Here is a 16,216-nt window from a genome sequence, read left to right on the forward strand (position 1 = left end):
TGTTTCCCTTGTTTTATCCCAGGGGACTGGGATAACCACCAGGACGGGGTGGGGGAGATAGGGAGTGATAAAATCTCTCTCTGTTTTCCTTGAATCTGTTTGCCTCTTTGAGGAAGGGAAGGGAGATGCTTCTCTGTATGGTGATTTAAGAGGTTAGGTCAGTATCTCAGAATAGCCCAGGGAGGGAAATTCTGGGAGGGGGAGAGGTGGGGGAATGATTTATTTCTTCTTGTTTTAAGAACCCAAGGGATCTGGGTTCTTGGGGTCCCCAGGGAAGGTGGGGAGGTCAGAGTGTCCCAAAACACTATATTTTTGGGTGGTGGCAGCCTATCAAATCTAAGCTGGTAATTAAGCTTAGGGAAATTCATGCTAGTATCTCATTTTCTGGACTCTAAGGTTCAGATTTGGGAAAGATTGCTAGGACAGTGTTATCCGAGTGCCTGGCTATAGTTAATAGATTTCTTGCTGCATTTGGGGTGGTTACTGGATCTGGGAAGGCAGGTGTGGTGATCCATGGGTTTCTTGTATATAGTTGACTGTAAGGTCCCATTATTGGAGCTGATCATGGCGTCCAGGAAGTTGAGCTAGTGTGGAAGTGTTCTAGTGAGAGTTTAATGGATGGGTGGGCAGTTATAGAAGATGCGGTGGAAATCTATGAGGGAGTGTAGGTTGTTTGTCCAGAGGATGAAAATATAATTGACGTATCTCAGGTATATCATTGGTTTCGTGGTGCATTTGCCCCAAAATTCTTCTTTAAGGTGGCCCACAAAGAGGCTGGCATATTGGGGAGCCATCTTAGTACCAATGGCCATTCCCATAGTTTCAACGAAGTGTTTGTTGCTGAATATAAAAGTGTTACGGGTGAGAATGAAATGGATGAGTTTGGCAATATGTTTGGGGTGCATCTCTGAGGACTGTCCATTATCTTGTAAATATCTGAGGCAGAATGCAATGCCATCCATTGTGAGGAGGTCAATGTACAGGGAAGTGACATCCATGGTTTTCTGAGGTTTGCAGTTTCTGGAGGAAGTCAGCTGTAACCCTGGAGGAAGCTGGTCCTTTGTGTGGTGAGTGGTGTGAGGATGGTTTCTGAGTCCCAACATTCCTTCAGCAAGAGTGCCATGGCATTTTTCCTCTGCACCACCCCCATGTCTGGAGGGGTGTTAACAGGCCACTTCACCTTGAAAGGTCTCTTGAAATGTATGTGAACTGATTATGCTAAACAATCTGTTTCACTTTGTATTTAGCTATGACACTAGGTAAATTTCCAAGATGTGAAGAAGACCTCTGTGTTGTTCGAAAGCCTGTCTCTCTCACGAACAGAAATTGATTTAATAAAAGATATTCCCTCACCAACCTCATCTAAAGTCAGGCACCTAAATTCATACTTATGGACTTAAGAGGCCTGATTTTCAGAGATAATGGCAGCCCCAACTTCCCCTTATGACAATGGGAGCCAAAGGAGCTTAGCATTTCTGAAAAATCAGCTCATTTTTAATTAGTGCCTAATTATATATTTAGATGCCTAATTTTAGGCACCTAAATACAAAAATGTTAACCTAAGTAACGTGCCAAAGTCACAGAAGGAGTTGAGTTTTAATCCTGGCTGTACTGTGTTCAGACAGCATTATGCTATAAAATAACAGGAGCCCACTGGGATTGTGAATTTAGGAAACTTCATCATAAAATTTGTACTAGACCCAAAATGTTTTTAAATGATCAGTGCAGTTGATTTATTCATAATCATCAAGGAACTGAGAAGAAACTGATAAACCCAGAATTGTGCATTTCTGATTTATTTGTCTTTGTTTGGGAAATGGAAGGGAAAAGGAGAATGACTTTCTGAAAGCAGGGAAGCCTCAACCATAATCACTGGCCAATAAGGTATTCCACACTATATGAGAAGTTTCACCTAGCTGAGTAGTTCTGAAACAGCTGAATACATCTGAGACTACAATCTGAATTAAAACAAATGGCTGCTGAAACCTTTAATTTCTGGTTGAGATTATGGCTGTGTTAAGATATCACACTTTTATAGTGGAGATTGTGGTTATCGGAGTATTTGCTTGCATTGTAAAAGCAGAATTAGTTGAACACAGTCACAATCCTGCAAAACAAAGCAGGTTCTGGAAACCTTGTTGTTTTGAAGTTACAACTTCACTTACCTCAGAGAGATCCTTATTACTAAAAAAATCATTATTTAAAATTACAGTGCTCAGACTTACCAGTGTCATGGGCAACGACATACCTAGCTAATCAAAATAAGAATACCCTTTTCCCAATCTGCTGTGAAGCTAATGTAAAAGTCACACAAAATGCCAAACAGGATTTAAACTGCTGTTGTGTTAAACTGAACCAAGACAGACAGTTAAATTTAGAGCACAACTCCGGCTGTAAATGTCATAGGTTCAGAGACGAAAAAACACACATCTACTAGCCCAGATGTCTCTGTCAGCAACATTGACCACCTTTAATTTCCTCAGCCTGATCTCTGAAAGCACAATCTGCTGGGCCATGTCATCTCTGTGCATGGAAATTTGTCCCATTTATCCAAGTAGCTCTCCTGAACCAAGCTGCTTGTCAGCAATGAAATTTTATGCATCAGATTTTTATTTCAAGTCTGCAGCAGAAAAAGCAGCCTGGACTGACACAGAAATTCAAAATTTTTCAGATTATAAAAAACTCAGCGTAGATTGGATTAACTAAAACCTGTCACTGATTTATTTTCTCCAGCAATTTTGCTTTGTTTTACAGCCATGTTACTTCAGCACACCATTTTAGGAGCCTCCTTTCCTTATTCCCAGAACGTGTTCACTGGAGTAATACGGTGTGCTAGGTACCTCAAACTAATCATCCCCAAAAGACAATAAATCGTTATATTATATACACTGGGTGAATATCTGCGCCCAACAAGCTTTCCAAAATATTGGGTCCCCCAGTTAATTGACTCATACCCTACAAGCAGGTGGGAGGAGAACAGGAAAGCAGAAAAATGGATCTTGTGTAAAATTTCAGAAAGTACCAATCTGCCCATTTTCAAAAGTGATTTGGGCACTTTGGAGCCTAAGTCACTTATCAAAATTTTACACCCCCGTGCTTGGTCTATTCCCCTTCTATGAACTGTGAACTTGAACTGTACCCTCTCACCTGAGGTGTCTTGTGGTAAAACCTTACGGAGGATGTTTATTTCAGGGCTCTTACAAAGATGCTGTCCATAAGTTACCATAAGCCTTGGGACTTGTAATGTCTAATTCTGGGGGTCTGTGTTTCTTACAATTTAGGAGTGAATTTCCAAAAATGAGGAAATAGCAATAACTTGAGCCATTTTAACCCCTCACCTGCAGACGTTCTGTGGGATGGCAATCTCAATGCTGATCTGTAACACTATGTGTTATTCATGACACACTAGCAGATCTCACTCTTGGCTTGCATCCCCCACAACTATTCCACTCCTACACCTCAAGTGAGCCGATATTGCCAATTATGTGGTAGTTTGCAATATGATTCAGTGGCTAGGAAGACCACATTTTCACTTGTGAACTGAGACGGCATTTGTGTAACAGGAATATATACTTTAATTTATCAGCACCCAGCACCCCAGAAGGCCGGAGAGCACCTTAACAAAACTGCCTACAGTCAATATTCAGAACCCAGGTCTCAGAAAATAAAAAGCCGGTGCATTAATCCTTAGTGCCGTGATGCTCCCATGCATTTACATTTTTATCTTGTTTTCATGAACAGGCCTTGCATCCCATGAGTGATTTACACTTGATTTTAAGTAAGACATGAGTTGCCAATTGTCTTATGTCATATTTGGATTCAGACTACACTTTACAAAACCCTAGTGGCTATATCTACCCCACCCCCAGCTGATTTCTTTCGCACCTGGTGAACACAGCCTTCTCGTTCTTAGCATCCATGGTGAGTTTGATAGTTTCCTGGCCCAAGCCTGTACTGATGGTTTCTGTGACGATATCAGCTTTATCCTCCTCTTCCTCACTGTCTGAGCCTCCAGATGAGCTGCTGTCTGAAGCCACCAGAGGTGCCTTCCTTGCCACACAGACATTCCAAACACAGGGTGAGGCAGCACTGACTGCAAAGAAAGGGTAAATAATTCACATGAAAAAAATGAATAGAAACACAGGAAGAACTGCTAAAACTCTCAAATATATCCCAAATACTTTCAGTAAAACAGAATGGTTATTTACCCTACAGCAGCTGTGGTTCTTTGAAATGTTGTCAGTACAGATCCCACCATAGGCAGGTATGTGCCTCACGTATGTGAGGTGTTTTTTTTTTGTTTTTTTTTTAATTATAGCATCCACTGGGGCTGCACACAGACCCTGTGCCTCCTTGTGCCCCCGTGCAAGGACATAAAGGTTAGAGCAGCCACAACCCTCCTTCGGGTCCCTCAATTAAAAACCCATGTAGCTGAGGTCTCCCAAAGCAGGGATGGAGGATGAGTTGTGGGATTCACACTGACATCAGCATCTCAAAGAAACACAGTGTCTGTAAAGTAAGTAACCGTTCTCTCTTCAAGTATGCATCTCTGTGGAACTCTCTTTGGTGACTGGTAAGCAGTATCACCTAGGAATGGTGGCAATGAGGAGTTACAGCTGCACGAGTGATGCAGAGATTGTAATACTGCTCTCTTGAACACAGCATCTGCTCTAGCAATTAAGTCCAATGCATTATGCTTGACAAAAGTCAATGGGCACATTTGTGAAGCAAGCAGAGGATGTTATTGGAGCTCTGGTGGAATAAACCTGATGTTCAGTGGAAGAGGTACACCAGCTAGCTACAATGTGTTAACCATTTTGACACCCTCTGTGAGGAGCTGACTTGACCATTAGAACATCTAGCTGCCACTCTAGATACATAGGGAGATAGTGTAAATGATTTGATCCTGTGAATGTAACAAAGCATAGTCCTGGATACATCCAGTGAGAGTCATTTCCTTCCTCCATGTGCCAAGTGTGGTACTGGGAAGAAAATGGGCAGGATGGTTGATGGATTTAGACGAAATTCTGAGATTGCCCTAGGAATAAGCTTGGGGTGCAGCTGCAGCATCACCATGACGCTATGAAAGGCTGTACTGAGGGTGGGGGAAGGATTCAGCCAGAAGTGTCGGAAGCTCAGTCACTCTCCTGGCCAGAGTAACGGAGACTGCGTTCAGAGCAAGGTGATGCAGGATGACAGAGGTTCAAATGGAGCCTTCATGAGTCACAGGACTAAACTGAGGTCTCAGGAGAGGTAGGTTCTCTGACTTTGGGCAAATGCATAATGACCCTTGGAGAAACTTTGATATCATGGAGTGAGAGAACACCAACCCTGACTATACAGACAGATGGCAAACTGAAATCACCACAAGATGGACCTCAATAGAGCTAACTGACAGTCTGGTCAGTCTGAACTGCAATAACTAGCTGATGATATATAGTATCGAGGGGGCTCGACTGAGTCCAGACTATGTTGGGCAGCCCATTTTGAAAAACCTCTCTCATTGATATGAATGTGTGTTCTTCTGGTACATGCTTTCCTGCTCTATATTACGATTTCCTGGACCTGCAGGAAGCAGACTCTGTCCATTGTACTCAACCAGCCAGCAGCCAGTATCTGACCATGACGTTATGAGAACAGGTCTGGACAGGGTGGGAGCTGAATGAAAGGCCGGATACACATTTGCAGCAGGCCATCAGCCAAAACAGTCTTGACCAATATGAAGCCACAACAACGGTTGGAAGGTCCCTGAGCAGCAGTTGCGGTCCCGGCTGGGAGCGAGAGAGGTGGGTCACAGGCATCACTGGAAACATCCTAGCCCTTGGACAGTTGCTTCCCGTGTGCCCAGCCTAGCAGCACACCATGTCAATCAGTGAGATGTTTGTCACCTTGCAGGGAGTCCTCACTGCTGACCAGAACATCCGAGAGGAGATCAGGAAAGTGGTTCAGACCCTGGAACAGACGGCTCGGGAGATCTTAATGCTGCTGCAGAGGGTTCACCAGGGAACTGGATTTCAGGACATACCAAAGAAGCGTCAGAAGGCCCGAGAACACTTTGGTGCAGTCAAAACACAGCGAGCATCTCTGAAGACCAAGATTCCAGCTGATCAGTGCTACAGATTTCACGAACACTGGAGGCTTGTGATACAGTGCTTGGTGTTTCTGGCAGCATTTGTTGTCTACTTGGAGACAGAAACATTAGTGACTCAAGAAGCGGTTACAGAAATACTTGGAATTGAGGCTGATTGAGAGAGAGGTTTTCACCTGGACACTGAAGACTACCTCTCTGGGATTCTGACTCTTGCCAGTGAGTTATCTAGGCTGGCAGCGAACAGTGTCACCGCAGGTGACTATTCTTGTCCTCTTCGCATCTCCACCTTCATTAACTAACTGGATTCTGGCTTCCGTCTCCTCAATCTGAAAAATGACTCCTTGAGGAAGCACTGTGATGGCTTGAAGTATAACATCAAGAAAATTGAGAAAATGGTTTATGATTTCTCAATCCAAGAACTCAATAAGAAGGCAGCGAGTGATGCTGGGGGAGAGAAATAGAAGCTGCTGTTCTATCAGCACCATGGATTACCTCAGATGGTTTCCAGTGAGGGAGGTGTGTTAGCAAATCCCTCCTACCATAGTTTAGAAGAACCACAAGCTGAAAAGTACTCTCTAGTTTCTCTTGATTTTGGAAGCCTCCCTCGGACTTAGGGATGTCAGTGGAAAGGCATATGAGAATACTTGGGACTACTGCAAAAAGAAAGTGTCCTGTAACAACCTCAGATTCACGCTTACTTTCGAACAAAATTTCTGGCACTTGGCATTGATGACAACAGCAAACATGTCAACTACTGGCTTTTCCCAACACAGAAACATCGCTGCTATGATGGATTTCCACAGATCAATTGTTTGCTCAGAAAAAATCCACCATGTTGTTACTGACACCCAGCAGGTGAAGAGCATGACAGTTCTCGAGGGCTGAGAGTCACCCTGTTATCCCCCTGCCTCTAGCGAAAGGGAGTCTTTCTTGTGGTAGCAGGGTGTCAGCACCCTGACACCACCAGGCTTTCAGCCACTCAAGTACTCTTCTCCGGACTTATGCCAGCCCTAATTTTGCCTTATAGACTTTAAGGTCAGAAGGGACTATTATGATCTTCTAGTTTGACCACCTGCACAATACTGGCCACAGAATCTCATCCACCCACTGCTTTAACAAACCCCTATGTCTGAGCTACTGAAGTCCTCAACTTGTGGTTAAAGACTTCAAGATGCAGAGAATCCTCTGCCAATCTTCCCTGGAGGAAAATTCCTTCCTAACCCGAAATATGGTGATCAGCTAAACCCTGAGCATGTGGGCAAGACTCACCAGCCAGACACCCAGGAAAGAATTCGCTGTAGTACCTGAGATCCAACCCCATCTAACATCCCATCACAGGCCATTGGGCATATTTACCACTAATAGTCAAAGATCAATTAATTGCCAAAATTAGGCTATCCTATCATACCATCCTTTCCACAAACTTATCAAACAGTCTTGAAGCCAGATATGTCTTTTGCCTCCACTGCTCCCCTTGGAAGGCTATTCCAGAACTTCACTCCTTGGATAGTTAGAAACCTTCCTCTAATTTCAAGTCTAAACTTCCTGATGACCAGTTTATATCCATTTGTTCTTGTGTCCACTTTGGTACTGAGCTTAAATAATTCCTCTCCCTCCCTGGTATTTATCCCTCTGATATATTTAGAGAGAGCAATCTTATCTCTCCTCAGTCTTTTTTTGGTTAAGCTAAACAAGCCAAGCTCTTTGAGTCTCCTTTCCTAAGATAGGTTTTCCGCTCCTCAGATCATTCTAACAGCCCTTCTCTGTACCTGTTCCAGTTTGAATTCATCCTTCTTAAACATGGGAGACCAGAACTGCTCAGCGTCACTCCCATTCCAGATGAGGTCTTACCAGTGCTTTGTAGAATGGTACTAACACCACCTTATCTCTACTGGAAATATGAGTCTATGAGCCTATGCTCTTGTTGGACCAGAACTGACCAGGACTCCTCGAACTCCATCATCTGTGATGGGACAAGAAATGATTTTTTGGAGTTCACTAGCAGGCTCAGCTAAGGGAACAGAGAGGATGAACTTTAAGGTGCACGGTAGCCTCTTATTAGGTTATGACCCGATCGGCCCATTGTCCAAGCAGGGGAAGACATGAATGCCCATATTCTTCTGATATGTGCTGCTGCTACCACCACTTGGCATTTGGCAAAACTCTCAGCACTAACAGTCCAAATGGCAGTACCTTGTACCTTTCCCCAAACAGGTCTAACTTCTTATAGTCTTTAGGAGGGCTTTTAATGGACTGTGGATTTTTCTTGAGTTGCAGAGAAGACCAAGAACCCTAGATTTGGGCATTCAAAACTTCTGGTGACACCTGATCCCTTTTCTCTGCACACCTAGAGATGGGAAGAAGAAGATCTGAGGTCTGCCAGAGTCTTTTGGCTGGTTGTAGGATACCTTCATCACTAGGGAGAGTAATTCTGGCCAGTGTCGTTCTGATGATACCCAGGATACCAAAAAGCTTATGAGACTTAATCACAGAATCACAGAATATCAGGGCTGGAAGGGACCTCAGGAGGTCATCTAGTCCAATCCCCTGCACAAAGCAGGACAAATCCCCAGACTGATTTTTACCCCAGTTCCCTAAATGGTCCCCTCAAGGATTGAACTCACAATCCTGGGTTTCACAGGCCAATGCTCAAACCACTGAGCTATCCCTCCCCCCTGTAAAAACAGTCTTATGTCCAGGATCTCCACTTTTCAGGGAAGGAGGTCCTGGAGGGCTTTAAAGTCATCTAATGCTGGTATAGGTGCTGGTGTTACTGCCTCATCCAGCAATGAGGAGGATTCCTTAGTGGGACATGGAGATTGTTGTTGTCACTCTATTGTCTCCTGTTCCTGTGGTGGCCTAGCCAAAAAAGCCGTTGGGAAACATGATTATCTTTCCCTAGACGTGCAGGAAGGAGAACTGCTGCTCCTCAGCACGTGGAAGGACAGCCTCCAGTAAGACTAATATGGCCAAAGTGGCTTACTGTATGGGTACTGACCAAAGTGGGACTGGCTGGCCCAGCGTCACTCCCATGCCAGTTGGGGCAGTGCTCTGAATGCGAGCTCTTTAATACTGTTCTTATGGCCATTCTCCAATGATGGAGAGAGAAATCTCTGCTCAGTGCTGGAGAGAAGGAACGTGTTAGCAATGATAAGGAGGAATCTCTCTCCTTAATTGAAGGGCACTGCTAAGGAATGGCATGCTGCCAGCCACCTCTTTGGTATGAGGAACGTCTCCAGGCGTGATATGGACACTTGAAGTCCTTGCTCAGCTCCGTCATGGGGATCACTACTGGTATCCAGGCCAGGCCTCCTGCTCTGCCCATCTGCTTAGGGGTGTTGCTTTTGGAGTGGTGTCCTACATCTTCCCTCCAGAAGCCTCCCTCGGCCTTGGAGCTGTGCTTATGCTCAGACCTGCTATGCAATCTAGTGTCCCGTTCCGAGCAGGCACAGCTGCCAGCTTTTCTACCTGAGTTGGGGCAGTCAATAGAGGAGCCGGAGTTGTAAGCACCAGAACTACTGGAGCAGAGGTGCTCGGCATCCTGGCTGTCAACACTGAGGTCTTACACACTGGAGATTTCACTGAGGAGGAGGTGGGCAGCATCAGATGCGCTGACTCTGCTGATGTCTTTTCACTTGCTTTCCACTGTTCTATCTCAGAACGTGAAGAGTGTTTTACAGTATCCGATACTGGTTTATCCAGCCTCGCTCTGGCTGTAACCATTTACCTTTAGGTCCAAAGTGACCTGCACAGATTGCTCAAATAGATGCCACTTCAGCCATGTGTCCCTGGACTTGTGGGTCCTTGCAGAAAAGGACTCACACAAAAAGCACTTATCCAGGACGTGGCAGTCTCCTAGTTAGAAATGGTATCAGCTCTGTCCATCCTTGATGGAATCAGTCCATTGCAGGAAGGTAGGGTTTGAACCCTGAGAGCTTGGACTTCACCGTGAAACATGGAGCTTGGCACAAAGTGCCTTGTCCCACTGTACAGGGGATTAGTCTATCAATTTTTTTTTTTTGAAGGAACATCTTTCAGAGAAAACCAGTGTGAAGACAGAATTTTTCACTAACTGGGTGGAAAGAACTGAATAGTAGCAGTCAGGCACTTGCTGGGTTTCATTTCATTGCCACAGGTGGTAAGAGGGAATTAAGGGAGGGTTGCAGCCACTCCACCCTTTATGCCCTCTCATGGCCCTGACTAACACTGCTAATCAAAAGAATCCAGTCTCATGCACATGTACATGCACTTGGGCTCCACAGTGACCCATACTCAAAAAAGAGACCTGTGATAGGAGGATTACAAAGATTGTGCTTCCACACAGCTAGAAGCATGGGTGGGAATAAGCTGCACTGGAAATCTACCCTGATTTTCATAGGTACCTTTAATAATCTTAATGTTCTGAACTGTGACAAGATTGGGGCAAATCTGTGTCTCTACTATGGATTCTTAGAACCCTGTTTTGATCTAAGATGGGTGAAGGCTCTTAATTTGATGTTCTCACATTTATTAATGTCTTGAGGTTTGTTTTATATCAGTAAGATCAGTTTGAGGACCTGAAAACCAAAGCACCAAAGGGGATTTTCTAGGTTAACAGGAGACTCAAGCTCTAAACTACACTGAGTGAAGCATAAAAAATTTAGAGGTTTAAACGCCCCCTGCCTTTTTTCTGGTCAAGAAATTAGACAGAAAAATCTCACTATATATCCAATACTTTCTGGCTGTGGCTCATCAGAAATACAACAAGGATAACTTCTCTTGCTAGGTTCTGGCATTTCTACTTCTGGTATCAAATAAAAATCATGCAACACAAAGGAGTGTGAATTTATTTTCAAAAAGTTAAACCAAAATTTCCAACCTTTCAGCTTCAGTTCTGGGAGAAGCTCCAGATTGATTCTCTAATCTAACCTCAAAGACACCAACATTAGTGCTTTAGTATCTTCTGTCACTACTTTCATCGTCTCCCTTCTATTGGAATCCAGATTCCAAAGATCACTTTTTGTGGTATTACAGTTTTTAGTAACTGATTTTATAAAGGAAAACTTGGAAAGAAACAGGAAGGAATTTGCTGCTACAGCACAGTGCTTACAATGTGTAAATGTGGGGCTTCCGCAATTTAACCATAATCCTATAAACGTGCAAGTTACTACTTCATTACTGATGAGAGTGTAACCCATGCAAAGTAGCAGCATTTCTTACTGTTTCATTAGGGGGCTGAACCCACATTTATGAGCTCTAATATGTCTGAGTGGCTCTATCAAGTAACATCTGTGAGGAAGCACTGGACAGGAATTTTGCCCCACAAACCTGGGATGTTAGGCAATACTCAAAATGGTTACAGATGCAAATGAATCCCTTCACATTTCATAATATTATTGCCACTTACAGTTCTTGTCCTGACCCTGTTTGGGGTTTCCCTCTGAGTCACTGCTTTCTGTATCCACAGGAGAACTACATCTGGGACCTGATTCTGAGCTAGAAAAGAAAAGACCCGAGAATGTACCACAGCTGTTCCGTCCTGATATAGGCTACTTAGAAATAACTCCTAAAAAGGAAGTTATTACAAGCAACCCTAATAACTTACAGTATAGTCAGAGCCGTGCAACAATGACAATATATACAGTATCATTATAGTATGAGATATGGATACCACTGATTTCAATCAGTGTAAACACAGAGGTGAGAATATTGATCCAGAATCCACACAGACACTATTTAGAGAAAAGAAAAGAAACATTACAGCACAGACCCCTAGCCAGTTATTCGATACAACCATACGCCAAACATTCTTTCACACAGAATTTGTGAAGAAGTTATTGGCATTTATACTTCATTTACCAACAAAAAGGCTGAAAGTCTGTAAATTTTGCCCATCCTTTCTCCTCAGGAGTGGCTGTCTCTGGTGCTGCTGAATCCCATACACTTGATCCAACATCCATGGCAACACAGGGTGCCGGGGGGGTTGAATTCACAGGCTCAAACACGGCTGTCCACTCAGATCCTGAAGATACAAAGATAAACAGGAGTTGCTAAGATTTTGTACAAGCTTATGCCTTTACAAAAAAAGTCAAAGTGGAGGACGGGAGGGGATGGAAATTCCCAGAGGTAAAAACAAAAATTGTGCAGTGGGAATCCTTATGGGAATCTATAGGAGGACTGTAGATGATTCTCATGTTGTTGAAAGAAATCAGACCATTTGCCATTTTATCTGAAAATTGGTTTCTTTGACAAATATTGTAACCGCACAGTAAGGGAGCACTTATCAAGAAAGATGGCTTTATAGTTCTATAACTGCAATGCACTAGTTGCAGGCTAACCATGTGCTACAGGCAAGATCTGGGCAGGTTTCTATCTATCTAGGTACTTATGTGGCCCTTACCACCATCCTATCTGAGGCCTGGTCTACACTACGTGTTTAAACCGAATTTAGCAGTGTTAAACCGATTTAACCCTGCACCCGTCCACACAACGAAGCCCTTTATATCGATATAAAGGGCTCTTTAAACCGGTTTCTGTACTCTTCCCCGACGAGAGGAGTAGCGCTGAAATCGGTATTGCCATGTCCGATTAGGGTTAGTGTGGCCGTAAATCGATGGTATTGGCCTCCGGGTGGTATCCTACAGTGCACCATTGTGACCGCTCTGGAAAGCAATCTGAGCTCGGATGCACTGGCCAGGTAGACAGGAAAAGCCCCGCGAACTTTTGAATTTAACTTCCTGTTTGCCCAGCGTGGAGCGCTGATCAGCACAGGTGGCGATGCAGTCCCAAATCCAAAAAGAGCTCCAGCATGGACCGTACAGGAGATACTGGATCTGATCGCTGTATGGGGAGATAAATCTGCTCTATCAGAGCTACAATCCAGAAGACGAAATGCCAAAGCATTTGAAAAAATCTCCAGGCTATGATACAGAGGCCACAGCACAGTGCTGTGTGACATGCGTAACGGAAAGCCAAAGAATCAAATGGATGCTCATGGAGGGAGGGAGGGGGTACCAAGGACTCCAGCTATCCCACAGTCCCCGCAGTCTCCAAAAAGCATTTGCATTCTTGGCTGAGCTCCCAATACCTGAAGGGTCAAAAACATTTTCCCGTGTGTTTCAGGGTATATGTCGTCAATTTACACCCTTCCCCCCCCCCAGAAAGAAAAGGGAAAAAAAACGTTTCTCGCCTTTTTTCAATGTCACCCTATGTCTACTGCATGCTGCTGATAGATGGGGTGATGCAGCGCTGAACACCAGCATCCCCTTCCCAGTGGATAGCAGTCATATTGTACCGTCTGCCATCATCATCATCAGCCCGTGAGTGCTCCTGGCTGGCCTCGGTGAGGTTGGCTGGGGGCGCCCGGGTAAAAATGGGAATGACTCCCAGTCATTCCAGGCAGATGGTATAGAACGGCTGGTAACCGTCCTCATCATAGCAACTGCAGACTGAGCTCTATCAGCCCCCTGCTTTCATGTCTAAAGAAAAGATTCTGTACTGCCTGGACTATCATAGCAGCTGGAGGCTGCCTCCCCCTCATTTTATCTCACGAAAAAGTCAGTGTTTCTTATTCCTGCATTCTTTATTACTTCATCACACAAATGGGGGGACGCTGCTACGGTAGCCCAGGAGGGTTGGGGGAGGAGGGAAGCAGCGGGTGGGGTTGTTGCAGGGGTACCCCCTAGAATGGCATGCAGCTCATCATTTCTGCAGGATATCTGGGGCTCTGACACGGAGCGGCTGTGGTCGCTGGTTCTCTAGTACACTTGTCCCATATTCTAGACAGGACTGACTATTTTTTGACGAAACATAAAGAAGGCAATGACCCGGGGAGTCATTTCCATTTTTGTCCATGCGCCCCCGACCGACCTCAGCAAGGCCAGCTAGGAGCACCTATGACAGCAGCAGACGGTACAGAATGACTGATAACCGTCATCTCATTGCCAATTTACAATGGCATGGCAGACGGTGCAATAGGGATGGTAACCGTCTGCTACCTTGGAAAGGCAAATGAATGCTGCTGTGTAGCACTGCAGTACCGCCTCTGTCAGCAGCATCCAGTATACATACGGTGACAGTGAAAAAAGGCTAAACGGGTTCCATGGTTGCCATGCTATGGCGTCTTCCAGGGCAGTCCAGGGGAAAAGGGCGAGAAATGATTGTCTGCCGTTGCTTTCACAGAGGAAGGATTGAGTGATGACATTTACCCAGAATCACCCGCGACACTGTTTTTGCATTGGGATCTCAATCCAGAATTCCAATGGGCAGGGGAGACTGCAGGAACTGTAGGATAGCTACGGGATAGCTACCCACAGTGCAACGCTCTGGAAATCGACGCTACCCTCGGTACATGGACGCACACCACCGAATTAATGTGCTTGGTGTGGCCGCGTGCACTCGACTTTATAAATCTGTTTTACAAAACCGGTTTATGTAAAATCGGAATAATCCCGTAGTGTAGACATACCTTCAATGTGTCAATCATTAATGGAATTTATCCTCTCAATGTCCCTACAAGGTAGGGAAGTGCTATTTTCCCCATTTTTACAGGGGGGAACTGATGTACAGGGTAGATTATCCAAGATCATACGGGTGGTCAAATAACAGAGTCAGGGATTAAATCCAAATCTCCTGAGTCCCAGTCCACTGCCTTATCTACTAGAACATCTTTCTAGCTCCTCAGTTTCAGACACACAGTTCTAACAGTGATTTGCTTCCTGACCTGCAATGCAGTACCTCTCTTAACACAATGTGTATTGTGCCAAATCAATCAGCTGTTGAGGCGCATGCATAAATTAGGAGGTGATGCACCAAATCTGTATTCACTCATTAATTGTATCAATATCTGAACTGAGTTTCTAGACAAAGACAATTGCACCAATTACACTGTCCACAGAAAGTGTCTGTAGCATAAATATTCGTAATTTAATTGGCCTGGATGTAGATGTCCCTCTGACGATGACCTGAAAATATCTGTGTTTTTGTAACACAAACAGTAGGTAATGGCAGTGGAAAGCTTTTGTTTTTTACAGGAGTAGACTTGCACAATGCTATCGGTTCTTCTGTAGCAACACTGCTTGAAAAAAATAACATTTCTGTCTGCAAATTTTGTAGTCTAGTCACAAGTAACAATGAAGATTAATATAACAAAGAAGTTTGCAAAAAAACTTCTCTCCCTTTATTTCAGTTTATTTACTTTGAGCAACTGACAGTGCAGTGTGTACAGTCAGTTTCACTCTTGTTAATTGTCAGTTGCACTTCCTGTCTCAAGCACTACATGATGACATCATTCCCTTGTGTTGCTCTGGGCCAAGCTCATGTGTGTACATTCCTTCCCCAGGCCCCTGAAGAATGGGTTTACAACAGCAAAACTGAAACTGAAACAACAACAGGCAGTTCTTCACACAGAGAAAAAGAGGGGGGGAAGGAAGGTTGGGCCTGAATACATTCAGTTTTGCTCTCCATAAAACCCTTAAAAATATCCTGGGGGTCAGCACCTTAGCCCTCTCACTTAATATCTTAGCTGATTTTTAATAAAAATTGACACAGTTATAGTAGTTATACCCTGCTTGAGTCCAGGAGAGTAACTGACACTGCAATCTTGCAGAGCTCTAGCTCTCTGCACCTGCAGGATCCAATCCCACCAACATTTTTAAGGCAGGAATACATAGATGCAAAGTCACAATGGGCATTTTACTTCCCAGCTGCCAAGGCTACATTACTGAGTCACCTCAGTAGTCATGTGGCTTGCAGGTGGCTATACATACATTCAAGTGGTAGATCTCCGGGAAAGACTGCCTGAGACATGTTTCTGGAGACTTAATTAAGATGGTGTCATAAACAGATAGTTAAGGGTTAATAGAACAGGAGTACTTCATGTCTCTTTTGACTGTAAAGGGTTAACAAGATCAGTGAGCCTGGATGTCACCTGACCAGAGGACCAATCAGGGGACAGGAGACTTTCAAATCTTAAGGGAGGGAAGTTTTTGTGTGCGCTGTTAGTGTTTGGTGGTTGTTCTCTCTGGGTTCTGAGAGTGACCAGACGTGCAACCAAGTTTCTCTCCAATCTCTCTGATATAAGAGACTGTATGTCCAGAATAGTGAGTACTAGGTAGATAAGGCGAGTTAGGCTTATGTTTGTTTTCT

At 44.3% G+C, this 16,216-nt stretch overlaps 1 protein-coding gene and 1 pseudogene across 2 annotated transcripts in view; one reads left to right on the forward strand and one right to left on the reverse strand.

Moving 5' to 3' along the window:
* The window catches only part of PPP6R2 (protein phosphatase 6 regulatory subunit 2), a 159,943-nt gene that overhangs the window by 24,955 nt on the left and 118,772 nt on the right, over positions 1–16,216 (reverse strand). For both annotated transcript variants that reach the window (XM_030537294.1, XM_030537206.1), the window contains 3 exons: positions 11,930–12,092; positions 11,478–11,566; positions 3,886–4,093 (listed from right to left, as the gene is read on the reverse strand). In XM_030537294.1, coding sequence (XP_030393154.1) covers positions 3,886–4,093; positions 11,478–11,566; positions 11,930–12,092 — 460 coding nt within the window. The remainder of the gene's footprint in view (positions 1–3,885; positions 4,094–11,477; positions 11,567–11,929; positions 12,093–16,216) is intronic.
* LOC115636802 lies at positions 5,863–6,399 on the forward strand (annotated as a pseudogene).

This window comes from Gopherus evgoodei, chromosome 1 (assembly GCF_007399415.2).
Source record: "Gopherus evgoodei ecotype Sinaloan lineage chromosome 1, rGopEvg1_v1.p, whole genome shotgun sequence".
In the NCBI taxonomy this organism is placed as follows: Eukaryota; Metazoa; Chordata; order Testudines; family Testudinidae; genus Gopherus; species Gopherus evgoodei.